Source organism: Mixophyes fleayi, chromosome 2 (assembly GCF_038048845.1).
Source record: "Mixophyes fleayi isolate aMixFle1 chromosome 2, aMixFle1.hap1, whole genome shotgun sequence".
Taxonomy (NCBI): domain Eukaryota; kingdom Metazoa; phylum Chordata; class Amphibia; order Anura; family Limnodynastidae; genus Mixophyes; species Mixophyes fleayi.
This window is the reverse complement of record NC_134403.1, coordinates 230,758,781-230,777,414: the sequence shown is the minus strand read 5'-3', so window position 1 is coordinate 230,777,414 and position 18,634 is coordinate 230,758,781. Positions and strand designations below refer to the sequence as shown.

General features: G+C 38.3%; 2 protein-coding genes across 6 annotated transcripts in view; one reads left to right on the top strand and one right to left on the bottom strand.

Moving 5' to 3' along the window:
* MYO19 (myosin XIX) overlaps window positions 1–3,302 on the bottom strand; it is a 253,606-nt gene extending 250,304 nt beyond the window's left edge. For all 3 annotated transcript variants that reach the window (XM_075195595.1, XM_075195594.1, XM_075195597.1), the window contains exon 1: window positions 3,199–3,302. In XM_075195595.1, the coding sequence (XP_075051696.1) occupies window positions 3,199–3,243 (45 nt within the window). In that variant the 5' untranslated portion in view covers window positions 3,244–3,302. The remainder of the gene's footprint in view (window positions 1–3,198) is intronic.
* The window catches only part of PIGW (phosphatidylinositol glycan anchor biosynthesis class W), a 33,020-nt gene continuing 17,662 nt past the window's right edge, over window positions 3,277–18,634 (top strand). Inside the window, exons 1-3 of one of the 3 annotated variants that reach the window (XM_075195599.1) lie at window positions 3,278–3,503; window positions 3,589–3,686; window positions 3,770–4,372. The gene's annotated coding sequence lies outside the window, so the exon portion shown is untranslated. Of the gene's footprint in view, window positions 3,504–3,588; window positions 3,687–3,769; window positions 4,373–18,634 lie in introns of all 3 variants that reach the window. The other 2 variants (XM_075195600.1, XM_075195598.1) reach the window with 2 other exon arrangements.

The window sequence follows — 18,634 nt, the reverse complement described above, 5'->3', positions numbered from 1 at the left end:
CATCCTCAAATTCTGCGTTTGCCCCTGATTGGGTAATTAAGTCAAAGGATTTCTATGGTCCCTATAGGTAGATGGTGACAGATCAGAGGGATGGAAGAGTGTGCCTGCGTTGGGGAAAGGACCAGTTAAATCTGTAACCTAAGAGATAGGTGAGCACAAAATTTAGGCTAGAATCCTTTGTGTCCCCTTACAATAAACTTCCAAGTCACGAGTGCACAGAGTGCTGTTTGTAATAGGATAAGGTAGTCTGGAGTGGTTGACTGATAAAATAGAGGTGAGGTATTGTTTGACTGTTTGATAAGTTATATGATCAGGGAGGCAGCAGGGGCGGGTGCCCCGGACACCTATAGTTATTTGTTTTGTATTATCTATAATTCTGAATTGGATTATCTTATATTAAATAGGAAGTAAGTACACATGAATACAAGGATACAATAAAATGGCATAATGTTTTTATGAAGTTATTTTTCTCTCACATCCATGGGGACACTGGAGTCTCTGGGTATAGAGAGTGCTTGCTGGAGCCTTAGCACTTTCACATTTAGCACTGAGATTGGAGCTCTTCCTTCTCTATAACTCATTGGCTTCTTTCTAACCCCGAGTCTTGTTAAGTGCAGCATATTTTAATGGCTGCAGGGTATGGTCCTGCAGAGACTCAATGCAGAAATGATGGGCGGACAGTGACAGCCTCTATACTTTTATTTTTTATTTGTTTTCACTGCAAGCCTCTTCTTCTGTGCAAGCATCCAACATGTATTGCTGGGGATGCCTGGAGCACATTGCCGGAAGTCCAGTGAGAGGCTTTTCCTACTGCCGGCACATTGATCCAAGGAAGGGATAACTTCCGGGGGGGGACTGGTCATTATGGAACAGAATCCTACATCACATCATCGGGACACAACAGCAATAAACTGAGCATCAGAGGTATGGCAATCAGGTTAAGTGGCTCCCTGCCCTCCTGGAGTTGGGATCCGGGTACAAGTCATTCCTCCCCTGGACAGCGGAACATGGAGAGATAGCATTGGTATTGGAAGGGGTGGGAGTAAGGTGGAAGCTACTTTTCTTAGCAGCACCATACTAGGCACTGAGCAGCTCTGTGGAATCCTAATCTGGTGCTGACTACCTTTCAGCACCATTCTTGTGAACCAATTAGTTTGGTGGAGTTGAAATTCCTTGCCTGGAAGATGGTCTTCCTGCTGGCTATATCATCTGCCAGAAAAGTTTACAAGCTGGGAGCTTTGTCTTGGAAATCTTCATTCCTTGTCTTGCAGTGTGGTTACGACCAAGCCTTCATTTCATCCAAAAATCAGGAAATTGCGGTTCCAGCTTAAGACAGGGATAAATATCCACAGGAAGAGAGCTATCTTCGCTCTCTATATGTGGTTAGAACCTTGAGAACCTATGTGGATATGACCAAGGATTTGTACAGGACGGATGACCTGTTGTTCCTCTATGACATACGCAAGAGACACTGGCCAGTCTCTAAGCAGTCCAGAGCCAGGTAAATTACTTTGGTAAAATAGGAATTTTGTACCTACTTTAAATTATTCTCTCTCAATCTAAAATGGTGCACTGAATGCCCATCCTTTTTGCTCTTTTGCTTTCATTCTGTTCTGGTCATTTGTCCTTGCAAGGATTCTGGTTTTCGTGGGAGAACATCGTTTTCTCTTATCCATTTTGTTTTGTTCTTCTGTTTGAGACTTTTTAGACGAGTAGTGAGGGTTATAAGGCAGCCAATGGGGTATAGAGTGGGAGGAGCTTCAATTTCACAGCTAAATTTGATAGTGCCCTAGGTCCCAGCGACCACTCTATACCGAGAGTCTCCAGTGCCCCCACTGGATTCCATTTCTTGTTACAATGGCACCTGACAATGGGTGTAATATATTAGGCAGCAAGTGAACAGTTACTTCTTGAAGTTGATGTGTTTAAAGTAGGAAAAATGGGCAAGCATAAGAACCTGAGCCACTCTGACAAAAGCGCATCAATGAGCCTTGTCGTCCATGACCCTGTCGCCGATTTACCGGTTGTCCTTCCTTGGACTACTTTTGTAAGGGACTAAACAATGCATACCAGGAACCAGAGGCACGCTGGGCTGTGGGGTATCTGCCTCCCGGGCCGGTCCCATAGTGGGCTACTTTGAACTGGGTCACCTGCTTTTTTTCCTTTAAAATGTTCCTCAAAGGCTGCTGAGTCTAATCTTGCCCCCGGGATAAAATTTGCCAGCCCTCCACTGCCAGGAACACCCGACAAGACCTGCAGTTTTAGAGATGCTCTGAAACAGTCATCTAGCCATCACAATTTTGCCCTAGTCAAAGTCGGTCAGATCCTTATGCTTGCCCATTTTTGTGGCTTTCAACACATCAAATTCAAGAACTGACTGTTCACTTGTTGCCTAATATATCCCACACCTTGACAGTTGCTAATGTAACGAGATAATCAATGTTATTCAGAGCCGTAACTTAGAATTCTAGCGTCCGATGCGAGGAAGACAAATGTCGCCCCCCTAGCCCTCAATTTTAACCAAACTTACCTAAAATATTCCTAAATTGCACCACCCTTCAGCGTTGCACCCTGGGCGGTCGCCCCTGTCGCACAGCTCTAGATACGGCCCTGATGTTATTCACTTCACTCCCATAAGCGCTGCCTATGGTTGGTTTCTTTTTGGTTCACTTTATTGGTAGATTTAGCAGCACTTGTTTTTAGGCTAACAGCTAGGCCAACAACTTGCTTAGTTTAGACCTGTGTCTATCTCCCTACTGTATTTTAATTTTCTTCTCTCATTAATGAGAAAAGTTTTCATTAGTATAATTACTATTTTTGTGCTTATAAGTACGATGCAAATACAAAATCTTGTGGCCAACTGAATCAGCCTCTTTTAGAAACAAAAAAAGTTAACAAAAGGTCAATGAGCAATATAGTGTCAGCTGCAGACACACATACCAGCATGAAAGTGCTTCTCCCAAAAGAACTGTCTGTGGCACAAACCATAGCCACAGTCAAGCAATACGAACACCATGAAAATTATACATCATCGATCATTGATTAAACTTTAAAAACTGTGCAAATTAACCTAAGGCAAAATTTGTGTGACATCGTCTGACTGTCCACAGAGATGCTATCTTATTACTTTAGTATTGAGGCGCGCCAAAGGTGACCCATTTGTTCTGGACGTCATGTGCTGCTATTCGGGTGACTTACCTGTGGGTTTTCATGCGTCTTGCCCTGACTATAGGCAGAGCTCATGGCTGGTTTGAAACAAGGACGCGCCGCTGCCACCTGAACAGCGAGAGCCTGAAGGACAAGAGGAGTCACCCACAGATGATGTCCCGCCCGCCGCCTGCAGTACAATATCGGTGCCGATCTGCGATTGGTGGGCGTCATCGGTGACATTGTTACAGTCCAGTCATTCAATCGTTTAACAGGGACCCGGAAATAGTAGCGACCCGCATGTATATGAGGATGATATACCAAACACATAGAAAGAACAGGCTTTATAACTGAAAGTATGCATAGAATCTGATATAGGGTATTTGTATCATGTTCCAGTTTTATGAGGCTCAGCCTCTTATTGGTTGTTTGTTTTTTTAGGGGGGAGAGTGTTGTCTCTGGATCTTGTCTTTACGCGGTACGATTGTTAATCCCTTACATTTGTTATTGAGCTGTAAGAAGAGTTCGGTTTCGCAAAGGTAAGTAATAGATGGATAGCATTATTTGTTGTTTTTATAATTTAACATTTTGGTAAAAAACGGCTTTTTACTTTTCTCCACAGACTCCCTACACTTGCCAACATTTTAAGCTGAATGTCACATTACAACTTTCTGAGTAGTGCGCACTAGATTGAGCTTGTTGCAGTACAAGCCCCAACATTACATGTTCCCTGAACGTAGGGCCTGACTCATTAAAAAAACAGTCAGTATTTAACTTATGTGCAAAACAGAAAACTAGTTTGCACTCCTTGCATTGTAACATGGTTTTGTCCAGGAGACTGAAATAAAATACCTCTTCATTTAAGATCTTTAATGAATCAGGCCCGTAGTTATTATATGGTTTTGTATTCTAAAATTTAACATTAGCAGTATAGCCTAAGGCTGGGTACACACAACAGGTTTTTCATCTAGTTATGCCAGCACACGATAGGTCCTATATCACAGTAGTGTGCACGGTCCAACAATCAAGGTTTATTGTTCCAAAGCACATTGTATTATTTCATATTAAAAATGGACTAAAAATCTCGGTCAACGATGGAACAATGTTCCAATTCTGTAGTGTGTATGTACTTATGACAAGCAGTGTAGGCAGATCTCCATAGAGTTTTACAGAGTCACAATCTTTTCGGCCATGGTTATGACAGATGAAGAGCACAGGTCTGAAGGTAAATCTTGTGAAACTTGTATAGTGTGTACACATGAAACGGCTTGCTGATCCGCTCTTTCAGTCATTGGTAAAAATTTTAATGATATCGCATCGGGAGAAATTTTCTGTAGTGTGTACCCAGCCTTAATTGCAAAGTACAGTTGCTAACTCCTGTGATAGTATTTGCTCAAAATTTACATTCCTCTTGCATGTAAAGGCAGAGTTTCCCAAATCCAGTCCTCAGGGTCTCAAAAACAGTGCATGTTTTCCAGGTCACAAGTGAAATACCTGTGGATCTTTTATGTTTAATGTTTCAGTAACAAATAGACTTGTGCTCCCGCATTGCGATCTAGAAAACATGCACTGTTATGGTTCCCTGAGCACTGGATTTTGGAAACCGTGGATTAAATGCTTGTCCAGACATATGCTGTCGGAAAATTGTTAAAATGCATGAAAATTAAGGTGTGCCTTACTCGCAAGTACTTTCTATGGGCTTCTGATGTACTATTGTACTTCTAATGTGTATCAACCCATGAGAAATGGGTTATGTAGCATTCTAAACTTTTAAACAGCATTAACGTTTTAGAAAACTGGTGGGATTGAACCCATATAGAACCATGCATTTTCTTTTTAATGTTATTAGCAGTTGAGAAATGCATTAACAGCATATAGATAGGAACAAGCCCTAAAGCAGCGGTAGGCATCCTGCGGAGCCTTCACTTGTGGTCCCTGTGCTGGCATCTCCCAATCTGATTAAAATGGGGACAGCCGACTTCTGCTTCGTGTGATCTCTGCACTGTGCAGGCAGGTCACGCGGAAACCCAGAGGAAGTAGGCAGTGCATTGTGCACAACCTCCTTTCTTTGTGTGGCCCCTTTGAAGGCGGAAGGGACACTCCTGCAGTTCTCCAGCTATTTCATGTTGTCCATCACTGCCCTATAGGGTCACTATATTGATAATCATTATTAGATTAAACTACAATTGCATCAGATATTGAAACCCCCCCCAAAAAAAAAAATGACTCTTGAAATTATGTATGGTGGCAAATTTTTACTATATCATTTGCTAAAAACTACATCTGCTATAGGTTAATATTTTTACAAATACATAAGGGTTTAATAACTATTAGGATCATTAAAGCCAAACGTATCTTACAGCTACTATGAAGGCTCCTATCATCCTTTCCCTGAATGGGGTGTAGTGACCAGTTCCTGAATATACTTTACTTGACTATCTCTCTGTCACATTAACCAGCTCGATGTTTAAGATTCCTGCCAAAGAAAGATTACTCACTGATGGCATGTTTCCGGGACACGTGTCCTAAACATGCAGCAGTTTCTGTGATGGAGGAATGGAGTCGAATGGATAATAAATGGAATTGTTCACTCCTGCTCATTAAAAGAATGGAGGAAAACGCTTCATAATTTCTATACTCCCTGTTTGGCTTTGATCATCCTAATAGTGGGCCTGATTCATTAAGGAACTTAGGCAAGACATTTCTTTTATGAGCAAAATAGAAAATTAATTTTCACCCCTTGCATTTTTACATGGTTTTGTCCAGGAGATTTAAGTAAGAATGTTTTGCCTAAGTTCGTTAATGAATCAGGCCCAGTATTTTTTATTTTTTTTAAACCTTTACTTCCTACACTTAATCGCTAATTAATGATACTGAGTGATCAACTTCATCTCATTTTGCAGAATTTCTTTCTGAACAGGATGGGTGTCTTCAATGATGACAATGCCTCCATCCACACAGAAAGTGTGGTCACCCGATGATTTAATGAGCATGACACTGATGTTAGTCATATTTCATGGCCTTCACAGTCACCAGATTTTAACCCAATTAAGCATATCTGAAATAATCTGGAACCGGGCATCAGTTGAGTGAATTTGTGGAAGAATGGAGCTGCATCCTTCCTGCACAATGCCAGACATTGGTAAACTCAATGTCACAGTGCATACAAGCAGTACTGGCCATACATGATGGTCCAACACCCTATTATATTGGCTTTTCCATATTTTATTTGGAGACATTGGGGGTTCTATACTCTTCCTCAGCCTCTTCTCCTATTATCAAATAGCATATATGGCATGAGTTATAGGTGGCAGCTCTGTGGGTGCTTGAGCACCACCAATATTTGCACTGCTATTATTCATGTCTATGCATACAATTTTTCAGTCATTTAGGGGATTATTGAGTGCCTTCAATTTTTTTAAAAATAGCTCTTGTGGCTCGAGTACTTAGGCAACTGTGACCCCATAGCCTTCAATCAAATTGAACCTTAACACTCCCAATCCAGTATCTTGACTATGAATGGATGGATCTGTTTCATGCATTGTATTAGGTACTCACCATGTTCTATTTTGGCATTGCTATAACCAAGTGTCCATTTCCTTCTTATAGCCCCACTTTCACACCTCCTTTTTTTATTTATTTATTAATTGATTTATTTTTAACTTGTTTTCTGTTTTTTTTTTCAATATCCTGAAAATATTTGCAACAAAAAGTATAAATGTTAAAAAAGCTGCATTACCACCTAGTTACAGGTTTCCCTAATTTTACCCCATACCTTGTTTCCAGGGATTGCTACATGCATCCATTTTTTCCCAGGGCTCTCTTACAGAACCAGAAATTAATTTTAACTAACATTAAATGGCCGGGGAGTGGGCAATCTAAAGCCTTTTTAGTGCAGCTTGTGATTGGTACTTCCCACCTCTCTTTGGGCTGTAATGCAGCTTTAATACTTTCCCAAGAGCTAAGCAAATAAGAGAATTATCTCAAATAAAATAAGTACCTCAAATACAAAACAACATTTAAATTTAAACAGCATCAAACATTTAGCAGAAAAAAAAACCAAATGGATATTGAGATTGATCTTAAACATATATTGTGTATATAGATTATTCTAAAATATATTATATATCTCCAAGAAAAAAAAATCAACACCATAGTGTAATATTGGTGAGGTTTCAGTGAATACAAAATATCAATAGACACAGCATTCAAAATACTATTGGGCTGATCAAAGCCAAACAGACAGTGTAGGAATTAAAGGTTTAAAAAAAAATAAAAAACACTGGATCTGATTCATTAAGGAACTTAGGCAAAACACTCTTACTTAAGTCTCCTGGACAAAACCATGTAAAAATGCAAGGGGTGAAAATTAATTGTGAAGGCCATGAAATATGACTAACATCAGTGTCAAGCTCATTAAATCATCGGGTGACCACACTTTCTGTGTGGATGGAGGCATTGTCATCATTGAAGACAATATACGCAAAAGCCACTGGCGCAAAACAAGACTAAGATGTTAGAAATAAGTAAGATAGAGGTGAAGTCAAAATGTACAAAGAAAAAAGGAAACGTAAATAAATAAAAATATGTGTAATAAACAGCTAAAAAATTGCATACATACAATAACCAGTGCACTGGTACAAATCAAAATATATATCAAAATTGCCAATCATGAATCAGAAAACAATAAAATGTTGGTAGACTAGTGAGATGGTTATAACCAAGCTGTGGCAAGTAATCCTGTTAATTAAGAGTGCATATAAATCGGTAGCAGAACCTTATATGATATACATCAAAAAAGATGAAAAAATAAGAGGATTTTCTTTATAACATGTAGATAGTCATTCCGTAAATGGATATAAAAACATTCCAAGGAGTGGCTGGTATAAACCAGATAAAAATAAAATATTAATTAGCAAGTAAATGGCACAACTGCGCAGTGTTGCCCAAATACTGCTCTGATAAACATAAAATAAATGTCATCCAGAAAAATATATAAAATTTATAAGAAAATGACAAAATAACAGTTGTTATTAATCCACACAGTCAGTTAGTAATGTGTTGAACGGGGGACAATGTCAATACTGCGCCAATATTTGGTGGCGCTATCCCGCTTGTTAACTGATTTATAAATACAGTGGCGGTAGCGGTGTTTCCTATTTGTTGAATGTCCAATGAGATATATCCCCACTATCAATAATATATAGAAGGAAGATCTTACTTCAATAGTATGTTTGTATCCGCTATTGATATACCGCTGTGCTCATACTATCCAGTGCACCAGTATCCAGTATGCCGTGCACTGTGATCTGTCTCTGAGCTTCTCAGTGGGCGGATGTGCATCACGATCTTCTCAGTGGTGTACTGGTGTTCGCTATTGACATTCCGCTGTGCTCATACTATCCAGTATGTCGTGCACTATAGCCTGTCTCTAAGCTTCTCAGTGGGCGGATGCGCATCACACTCTTTCTCTGTAGTTGCGCATGCGTAGATGGTACTTGTTAGGATAGATGTAATAAACGAGCTCGTTCATACAGAAAGTATGTATATAAAACAAAAATTAACGTAGAAAAAATATATAAAGCTTGTAGCCAACGCGTTTCACCCGTCTTGCGGGCTTCCTCAGGGCAGTATGGTAGTATTCACCATTCAGGTTCTGTTTATAAATCCTCTTAATTTTGGAGGCGTGGTTTGTAATCTTATAGGTGTAACAGCTGATTTATATTATTTCATGATCATTAGTTCTCATTGTATAGAACGACTTAAAGATTATTTATCAGTGATAAGTAATATATCCATCATGATTGGTCATATATAGAAAAATAATAATTATAAATGAAAATTAAACAAGATAAAATTAGTATAGTGAGATGCAAAGTTGTTATAATAAATAAAAAAGTATATATAAAATATAAATGAAAAGAAAAAGAAAAAGTGGTAAAGCTGTATATCCTTCAAATATGTAAAAAGGAGCCTAGATCTAAATCTAAATTCAGGCCATTTGGACTCAGTGTGTTCAAATTATATATCCAGCGTGTTTCTTCTTTTGCTATTTCTGCTATAAAATTGCCTCCTCTCCAGGATTTATTCACCTTTTTTATTCCGATGAATTTCAATCCTATGGGGTTTTTTTCATGTACATTCAGAAAATGATCTGATACGCTGTGTGTGGTTAGTCCTTTTTTCACATTTCTAATGTGTTCTGCTAACCTGCATTTAAGATTGCGGATAGTCCTTCCAACGTACTGAGTCCCACAAGGGCATTCAAGTAAGTATATCACTCCTTTACTGTTGCATGTAATTTTTTCTTTAATAGTATATACTTTATTATTATGATTTGATTTGAATTGTGTAACCGGTTTCATACATGCAGATTTGGTTAACTTGCATGCTTGACAATTCATACAATAAAAAAATCCAGGCTTATTTTCACCCATCCAAGTTCCTGTTTTATCGTCTTTTTCTATTGATTGAAAAGCACTTTTTACTAATTTGCTCTTCAAATTATCTGCTTTTTTAAAGACAATTTTAGGTTTTTTCTTTAAACAGGTTGATAATTTTTCGTCTTGTAATAATATGGGCCAGTGTCTTTTTAGGATCTTTTCAAGGTCTTTGGCTTGACTTGTGAACTTAGTGATAAAAAGTACATCCTTATCTGATATCGCTGCTTCTTTACTTGTGGGGGCCAGCAGTGTTTTTCTTTCTATTTTCTTAATAGTTTCTAACTGAGTGTTTACTTCTTGTTCCATATAATTTCTTTCAACAAATCGTGTTTTCATATTGTTTGCTTGTTCAATGTAGTCTTCCACTTTTGAGCAGTTTCTTCTTAGACGTCGAAATTGTCCGCTGGGGATGTTATTAAGCCACAGCGGATGATGGTTACTAGTTCTTGGAATGAAGGTGTTGCTATCTACTTCTTTAATGTATGTTTTAGATATGACCTGATTATCCTGAATAAGTATCTGTAAATCTAAAAAATTAACTTGTTCCTGACTATAAGTGGCCGTGAATTGTAGATTCAAATTGTTAGAATTAATGAATATAATGAATTCTTGTAATGATGCTACGTCCCCTGTCCAGATACAGAGGACGTCATCTATATATCTCCTCCATGTGTGAATGTAAGAGCGAAAAGGATTATTATTCCAAATGTTATGATTTTCCCACTCCGCCACAAACAGGTTCGCGTAACTGGGGGCGAACTTAGTACCCATGGCAGTGCCACGAACCTGTCTGTAGCGGGTGTCCTGAAACCAGAAATAGTTATGTTGTAATATGAATAAAATTGCTTCTAATAGAAAAGCAATTTGTTCCGATTTTAAATCGGAGCTTTTTGATAATATTGATAGTAGATATTCACACCCATCATTGTGATCTATCACTGAATATAGGGAAGTGATATCGCATGTCATAAGTATGAAATGTGGTTCCCAGTTGATGTCGCTAATAAGTTGCAGTACCTGATTAGTATCTTTAAGATAACTTGTTTGGGTAACAACAACTGGTTGCAAAAACTTGTCTATATACTCTGAAAGGTTTGAAGTGAGACTGTTTATGCCTGATATAATGGGCCTACCTGGAGGGTTTTTTTGATCCTTATGTATTTTAGGCAAAAAATAAAATACAGGTAGTCTTGGATTTTTCGTTAGTATGTAATCATATTCTTTTTTATTTAAGATGTTCTTCAGGTATGCCTCTTTTAAAAGGGTTTCCAGCTCTTGTGTATACCCATCTAAGGGATCTTTGTGAAGTATTTCATAGGTGGTAGTATCTCCAAGTAGTCTGTAGGCTTCCTTTAGATAATTGGTGGTGTCCATAAGGACAATCCCACCTCCTTTATCCGCAGGTTTGATTATCACATCTTTCAGTTTTTGAAGTTGTCCCAATGCTGTTCTTTCTTCGCCAGATAGGTTGTGATAATGTGTTTTCTTTTTATTCATTTTTTCCAGATCGTTTTCAACCATTTTCTGAAATGCCTCTATATATGGACCTTTAATGTGGTAAGGGAAGAAGGTGGATTTTGGTTTAAGTTCGGTATGCTTAAAGATAGGTGGAAGTTCTTTCACAATTGGAGTGGTGAATTTTTTCTGAACAAAAAATTTCTTTAGGGTAATTTTTCTTATAAACTTTTGTAGATCAATGTACACTCCAAATTTATCTAGACTGTTATTAGGTGCAAATTTAAGACCTTTATTTAGGACCTTAATTTGTGGAATAGTCAGATCCAAACTACTCAGGTTAAATATTCCTGAAGGTTTTATCTCTTTATTTTTGGTTTTGCTCCTGCTATTTCCCAGTCCTCGTTTGCCACGTCTTCGTCCCTTTGATATTTTCTTTTTAATTGTGTGAATTGGTATGTGTTGTCTTTTTTCTGGGGGCTTCCCACTATGTTGATTATATCGGTTTGTATTCCTAAAAAAAGAAGAGAATTGTCTTCTTCTCTTTCTGCCAATTGTAAAAATTCAGTCATGCATTGTTCAGGATCTTTTTCTCGATCTGTTTCCATAGTTGGACTTGAATGTTTATAGTTCTCAATTTTATTTAGCAAGATGGATTTAGAGGAAAGAATGTCAGTTTCCACTTTTTTAGCGCCTCTATTAAAGCTTTTGGTTGCTATATTGGCATACGAGGAGGAATGTTTGCTGGAGAAGGTAAAATTGGTTGGATTGAAAGGTTTATATTGTCTTGTATATTGGTCTTTAGGTACTTCTTTTATTAGAGGGATCTTAGATCCTATTCTCGTTTTGTTTGCCATATAGTTCTTATTGGACTTCTGAGTTGGTAATGGGATTTTAGTGTTTGGTACATAAGAGTTTATATTGGTGTTATTGTCATTGAAGACACCCATCCTGTTCAGAAAGAAATTCTGCAAAATGAGATGAAATTGATCACTCAGTATCATTAAATAGCGATTAATATTGACCTTTTAAGGGAATGACTGTCCATTAACTTTGCTTTTTACACCACTGAACTTGCAGATGGACATTCCACATTGTATGGACTGTTTTTTTTTATTAAAGCAGCAATTCCAAGAAAAAATAATGTGTAGAGGTTTTGTTTTTTTATAACAAACTCATTCTGGCAGACTATACTAAGCAGTGTGGTATTTATTTACCTTTTTTACTTGCTTTGTTTCTTCAAACTGCTATTAATAATCGATTCTGCAGATTTTTAACAGTGTAATGTGACTACCATGGCAACAACGCTCATGTAGTACTTGATTTGGTGAGCAGAGAGGCTTTGGAATACCCCTCTGAGCTCTGTTCTCACTGTGACATCCTCCTTCCTCTTTTTCCCACTCTGCCGTCACATAACATGCTGAGAGTCAGGAAGCATGTGTTTGTGTCTGACAGCCATACTTATTTCCCCTACGGAGATATTTTGAAAAGGAGATAATGATTTGCAGGAGGATAGGTAATGAAAGTAATGCATGCTCAAACTATTCTTAACTTCCATTTAAAGGGGGGGAAAATCTACATGGGATTGCTGCTTTAAACTGACTGCTTGCTCCTCAGGTTGAAATTTGCAGTCAATTGATAAGTTTTTCTCCTGTTTTGCCTTACACTTTGAATTAATGCACTGCTATCTCAAGATGGTTTGCTAATGATTTTTTTCTTTGCATTCCATGTTGACATCACCTTTAGACACTTTGTGCAGCATTAGCAAGTTGAACTGCATTGGTCACTGAAGCTTCTGCCAAACATGCCCCAACCATTAGCCTTTCATCAAAGTTGCCACGGTCTCCTCCTGCAGCCATGCTAGGAATAATTATAGGCAAGCATGGTAGTCCACTATTTTTATACATGACCCTAGCCCTGTTGGTATGTTAATTGCCTAATCAATACATTCAGGGGCGCGAGCACGCAGGGGGGTTCTCCAGAAACCCCTCTCCGCCGCACACGATCGTGCGCCAATGCATGTCTTTAAACATGCAAACCATTTCCCCTATACAGCACCGCTACGGACGCTTGTTTGACAGCGCCGCTGCTGCTGTACAATTTACCCTCACCGAAATGGAGCTGCTACGCATGCGCGGCCGCAGCAGCTCCTTCCTCGCATATCTCCCAGCAATACCTCACTGACTGTGTTCCCTGGTGAACGAACGGTGAGGGTTATATATGGATATTTTAAATAATCGGAAAATAGCTCTCTAGTTTCATATACTGGCCACTAGCAAACTTATATAGTGTTTTAATTCATAGACCAAAGACTCTATTTCTGGTGAGCCTGCAGGGTATGCAGAGCTGTGTGATATAGATATATATATATATTATACGATTAATAAAGTAGAGGATCCTCTATTAATTCTATAATACAATACATATGTATGGCCCAAATATATGGGACTCTCATTGTTTAGAGTAGGACCATCCTATTAGCAAAAGCGCCTTGGCGTGGCAGGATGGCTTAAACATACATTTGCAAATGTGTGCAACAAAGACTTTTGCATTTTTATCTACAGTAGAAATGGCAGATCTGTTGCTGGCTATAGCAGTGTGCTGGGGGAAAAAAATGTTGTGTGTATGTTCCTTGCAGGATAACCCCACCCTTTCAAGCACCTGTTATGGCCTATAAATTGATTTGAGCAGCTTCCACTTTTGTGTATATATATATATATATATATATATATATATATATATATATATATATATATATATATATATATATTTTGGTCTAAATGTTGTAAAAATATAGCTACGCCCCCACACGTGCTGGTCATGCCCACTGGAGGTGTGGCGTGGAAACCCCCATCCTCAAATCCTGAGTTTGCCCTTGACATGAGCCACAGTTGTGCAAAATCCTGTGTTTCAATTTTCTTGGTGTCCCTCATTTACCCAGGTGTTTCTCTTATTTTTTGGTTCACTAACTGTATGTAGAGTGAAATAAAATTGTGGTGCAGATAAACATGCTATTCAGCAGTCCTTTTGTTTGTTGAAAAAAAAATAATATTTTGAGTGTATAATTAATTTCTATTCACACCCATTTCAGGAATGCTAGTTACCATGCAGCTATTCCTTTGATAACACCATGAAAAACCTGTTGTGTGTGTGATGTAACAATATCGATATCATCTTAACAAGCTTGTCCCTCATTTCTCACAAAATGTCGAGTATAGCAACATGTACTTTTTATAGCCCTGTGATTGTTTTCCAGCTCACCAGAGAGCAAGTGCATTGTCTAATTACATGCGGATAAAGGGAAGTTGTAGCCATTCCTATATAGGAGACTTTTTCACTGTGTTATCCATTGTAAAAGTGCGTATTGTTGATATTGTAATGAAACTGTTATACATTGTTCTTAAATTAAAGCCAGGTGGTTTATGGGTAAGGATCAGGTGGGGTCCACTTACAGGATACAGGTGAGGGGGCTGTACCTGTAGCCTCTACAGAAGTCCTGATCAGCTGAGAGCTAGTTCTGTCTTAAAAATCTTGTAAGGGGTTAATACTGGGAATGTCCTTTAATCATCTTGGTCTTGCCCCTAATTAATTTGAGTATGCCCCCTTGTCTCTAATCAGACAACTTGGATTCAACCCAGCAGGGGACCAAGAGGTGAATTGGCATGAGAAGGGACAGCCCTGTAACAGCCACTTTTGAAAGACAACCGCTCTCCGAGGATCCCACTGCATTTGAATTAAATTCATAAAATGTATAGGAATAATATGGGTAGCCCACACAAGGCAGCGCATTTTGAAAACTAAATAACATGCTGCATAAAATCAGAGTACCCCTGAGTTTATCCCCATCTCTGGACTTAATAAGGCCCTATACTACAGAAAGAGTTATAGTCAATAACTACTAAGGGGCCACATCATTTAAAAGAGGGGACTCTCCTTTTTCAAATGCAGGTGCCCCTGAGTTTACTGGAGCCAGGATTGGGGAGATCCCACTCGTCCTTAGCACTGAAGGGGTTAATGATAAAAAAAAAACAAAAAAAAAAAAACAGCTAATAATTAATTACATAAGTATTTACCTTATTTAATGGAATACTTTATAATGCTTTATAGAGGAAACTTAAGCTACAGTTAAAGATGTGTGTTTTGTTTTTATTTCAGTTAAGCTACTCGATTGTGGCCTTTGTTGTATACAAAGACCATTCATTGTCATGCTGAAATATAAATCATCTAATAAATCCTTGATCCCTTGCAGACTGTAGCAAGGTTTTCTCCAAGACTTGCTCCATGTTGCTTTCACTTTTGACATGTTTTCTATTCCCTGAAGCAAAGGAAGCATTTTCATAGCATTATCTTTCCACCACTATGCTTTGTGGTAGGAATAGGGTTCTTTGGATAATGCACTTTGTTAGGCTAGTACCAAACTTATGTCTAATGTTGAGGACAATACATTTAATCTTGGTGTCATCAGACCAAAGAATCAGGCTCCACTTGGTGTTTGTCTCTCCTACATGGTTTATCCTGCAGAGGCAGAGCGTTGCAGTAAATGAAGGCTTCCAAGTGTGTCCAAGTTTTATTTAGTATTAAAAAATAACACATGGACTTAGAGAGCCACAATAGGTAAATGCATGTAGATGGTTATCTCTTTCAGTTTCCTCTTGCTACTAATTTCATAGAAATGAGTAGCAAGGTGGGGCAGTGGTTGACATTGCTGCCTCAAAGCATCGGGGTTATGGGTTTAGAGCCATGACATCCAAAGTAAGCACATGCTACAGCCCCCTTCCAGTACTGATGTGCATGGGGCAAGTTGAAGGAGAGAACAAAATCAGGTAGTGTAGGACCGGAGTATGAAAGACATGTTGTGGGAATGCATTTGTAGGTACCAGTATTATGTGGTTGGCTGTATAACCTACGGCTCTCCAGCTATTTTGAAACTACAAATTCCAGCTCACTCTCTGCCAGGACATACTTTGTAACTCTTACAACACTGAAGATCTAGAGGCACTGGTAGAAGTAGAATGTCATTGACTAATAGACCACTTACCTAGCAACTTGTATATTGTCCTGTTTCCTTTGTCTCTGTTTATTCTTTATAGCAGAGTTCATCCATGTGGGAAGCTTGTATTGCTATACAAAGTAAATATGCTTTGTAATAGCTGATATTTTAAGGTCTCTTACTATGTTAAATAAGACACAAACTACATTTAAAAATTAATTCATTAACATTATTGATTCATTTTGATACTGCTTATGAGCATCATCAAGATGTCAACGAATCTTGCTGAATTTCCAAAAGCCGAAGTTCACAGTTCAAAAGTTCAGTTCAAAGAAATAGGGACCTATTTATCATGAATAGTCTCTTCGTGGAGATATGTAACATGTGAAAAATCCCTTATCACCACAATTTATTAAGCAGATACTCAGCTGCCCCAGAGATCCTGGCCCGAAGTGGTAAGGGTTAACCTGCCACTTTGTCAGGCCAGTCTTTAAGCCTGCTAGCCAGATTTGGGCTTTTATTTTCAGTGAAGCAGACAAAATAAATGTTTAAAAATAGATTTATATGAAAACATATTTTAAAACCTTTCATACATACAAGTAATAATGCATTTTTTTAAATGATTTTAATAAGTTAGTAAGTTTAATAATTTGTTAACAGAATAGGTATTGCAGTGGTACAAGTACCGCCATAACACTTCTGGAGTTTGCATAGGAAAGTCTTACCTGGCGATAGTAGGTCAATTTTACCTCCGCCTGGACTCTCTTCGGCTATAGGACAAAATTTATTACAATCAAAATATTGTGCTTTACTGCCATCCTCGGGTTGGTCTACATGGAATCTGATTGTCAGTCAGCCGGACTCCCATTGACTTCAGCAGCAGGGGCGCACGGAGGATTTGTCAGGGGGGTTTCCTCCGCCCCCGGAAAAAAAATAAAAAATCTAGAGACCTGCCGCGTATGCGCGGCAGCGCCGTTTCGGCTGCACTGTAGTATACAGCAGCCGTGGCGCTGTCAAAGAAGCGTCCGCGGCGGTGCTGTATACAATACAGCACCACCGCGGACGCTTCTTAGACAGTGCTGCGGCTGCTGTATACTACAGTAGGGCACTTGTAGAGCACTTTTTAGCGGAGGGGGGGGGGTTTCTGGAGACCCAGAAACCCCCCCTGCGTGCGCCACTGAGCAGAAAATGAGGAAGATGGTAAGGGGATGAAGAAGGCAGTGGCAGGAGAAGGTACAGGACAAGAGGAAACGTGGGTTGTGAGGGGCGTGGGAAAAGTGTGTGTGGTAAATATAAATCAATGATAATACATGTGTTTCAGTTATCATAATAAGATGATGATGAAGACATGCAAGAAATCCATTATACCTACCATTAATGCTGCAGAAAATAAAAAAAAATAATTGTACTTCTAGAAAAAATATTAAAATCAAAATTATCTATAAAACCATTGGGAACCAAGATTTAAGTGTATATATCTAATAGGTCTCACATTTTCTCAAAATTGCAAGGTGTTCACCCCAGCCCCTGGTCTTTTAAAAGGACTCAATCTCCTAAAAAGAAATGATAAAATGCCAATATATAGAATGGGTTGTGATTTTAATTCTAATGTGCCTTTGATCATAAATACATGCAATTGTTCTTTAATAGTCCTCCATGTATAGTGTGTTCCACATGGATATTATAATAGACAAACAACATTATTGGGTTGGCAATACATATTCATTTTTATGTGAAAGGTTTGCCCTGTACTGTTGGAGATAAACCTGTCCAATTTATTGCACCCATAGGTGCTCATTTTGCATTGTTGGCAGATCACCAAACCATTCGAAGTATGAGAAATCTGTTTTTTTCCTTCAAAAAGATGAAGATAATTTCAACTTACGACTAGGGCCTCTAGTGTTAATACAGATTCAAGTTGATGATCTAATTTCAAAATCTGCCAGTTTTTCCATGTTCCTATACTCTTATACTAACATGTTGTATCCAGAGACAGAACGAAGTATGAGGAATTTTGCTTTAACGGGTGTTCTCAATAATAATAATAATAATCTTTACCCACCATGTCCACTTTTTGGTAAGATATGAATAACATGTCTTTAAATCTTTTCATAAGGAAACTGATTATTTTTAGTAGTCCTTATCAAGGATATATTTATTTTCAAGTCGTAAAAAATGTCTTTTGGTGAGTGATGTGTGACCACATGCATGAAAATTTGTATTTACCCACACTTCTTTTAAAGTGGGTATGATTAATTAAGTGAGACACAAGATGTTTAATTAAGAGAGAAAAAAAAAGAATTATCTCTCACTGCATGAATGTAAAACTACATTCAAATTAATATTGTTTAAATAACTGATCAACCTCTCTAAAGCCAACATCTTGCTGGTCCAGATAAAAATACGGTCATTAAGATACAATTTCGATAAAAGTTGTATACATTCCATCAGGATTGTTGTGTGTTTCTCTACAGCTTCAATGCATTGTTCATGGTCCGTTACAGGGTATAAGGATTTTATATATTTTTTCCTCTGTAACAGGGAAATAAGCAATTAATCCTTTATTGTCTATACTATCCAGTTCTCTGCAGCATTAAAC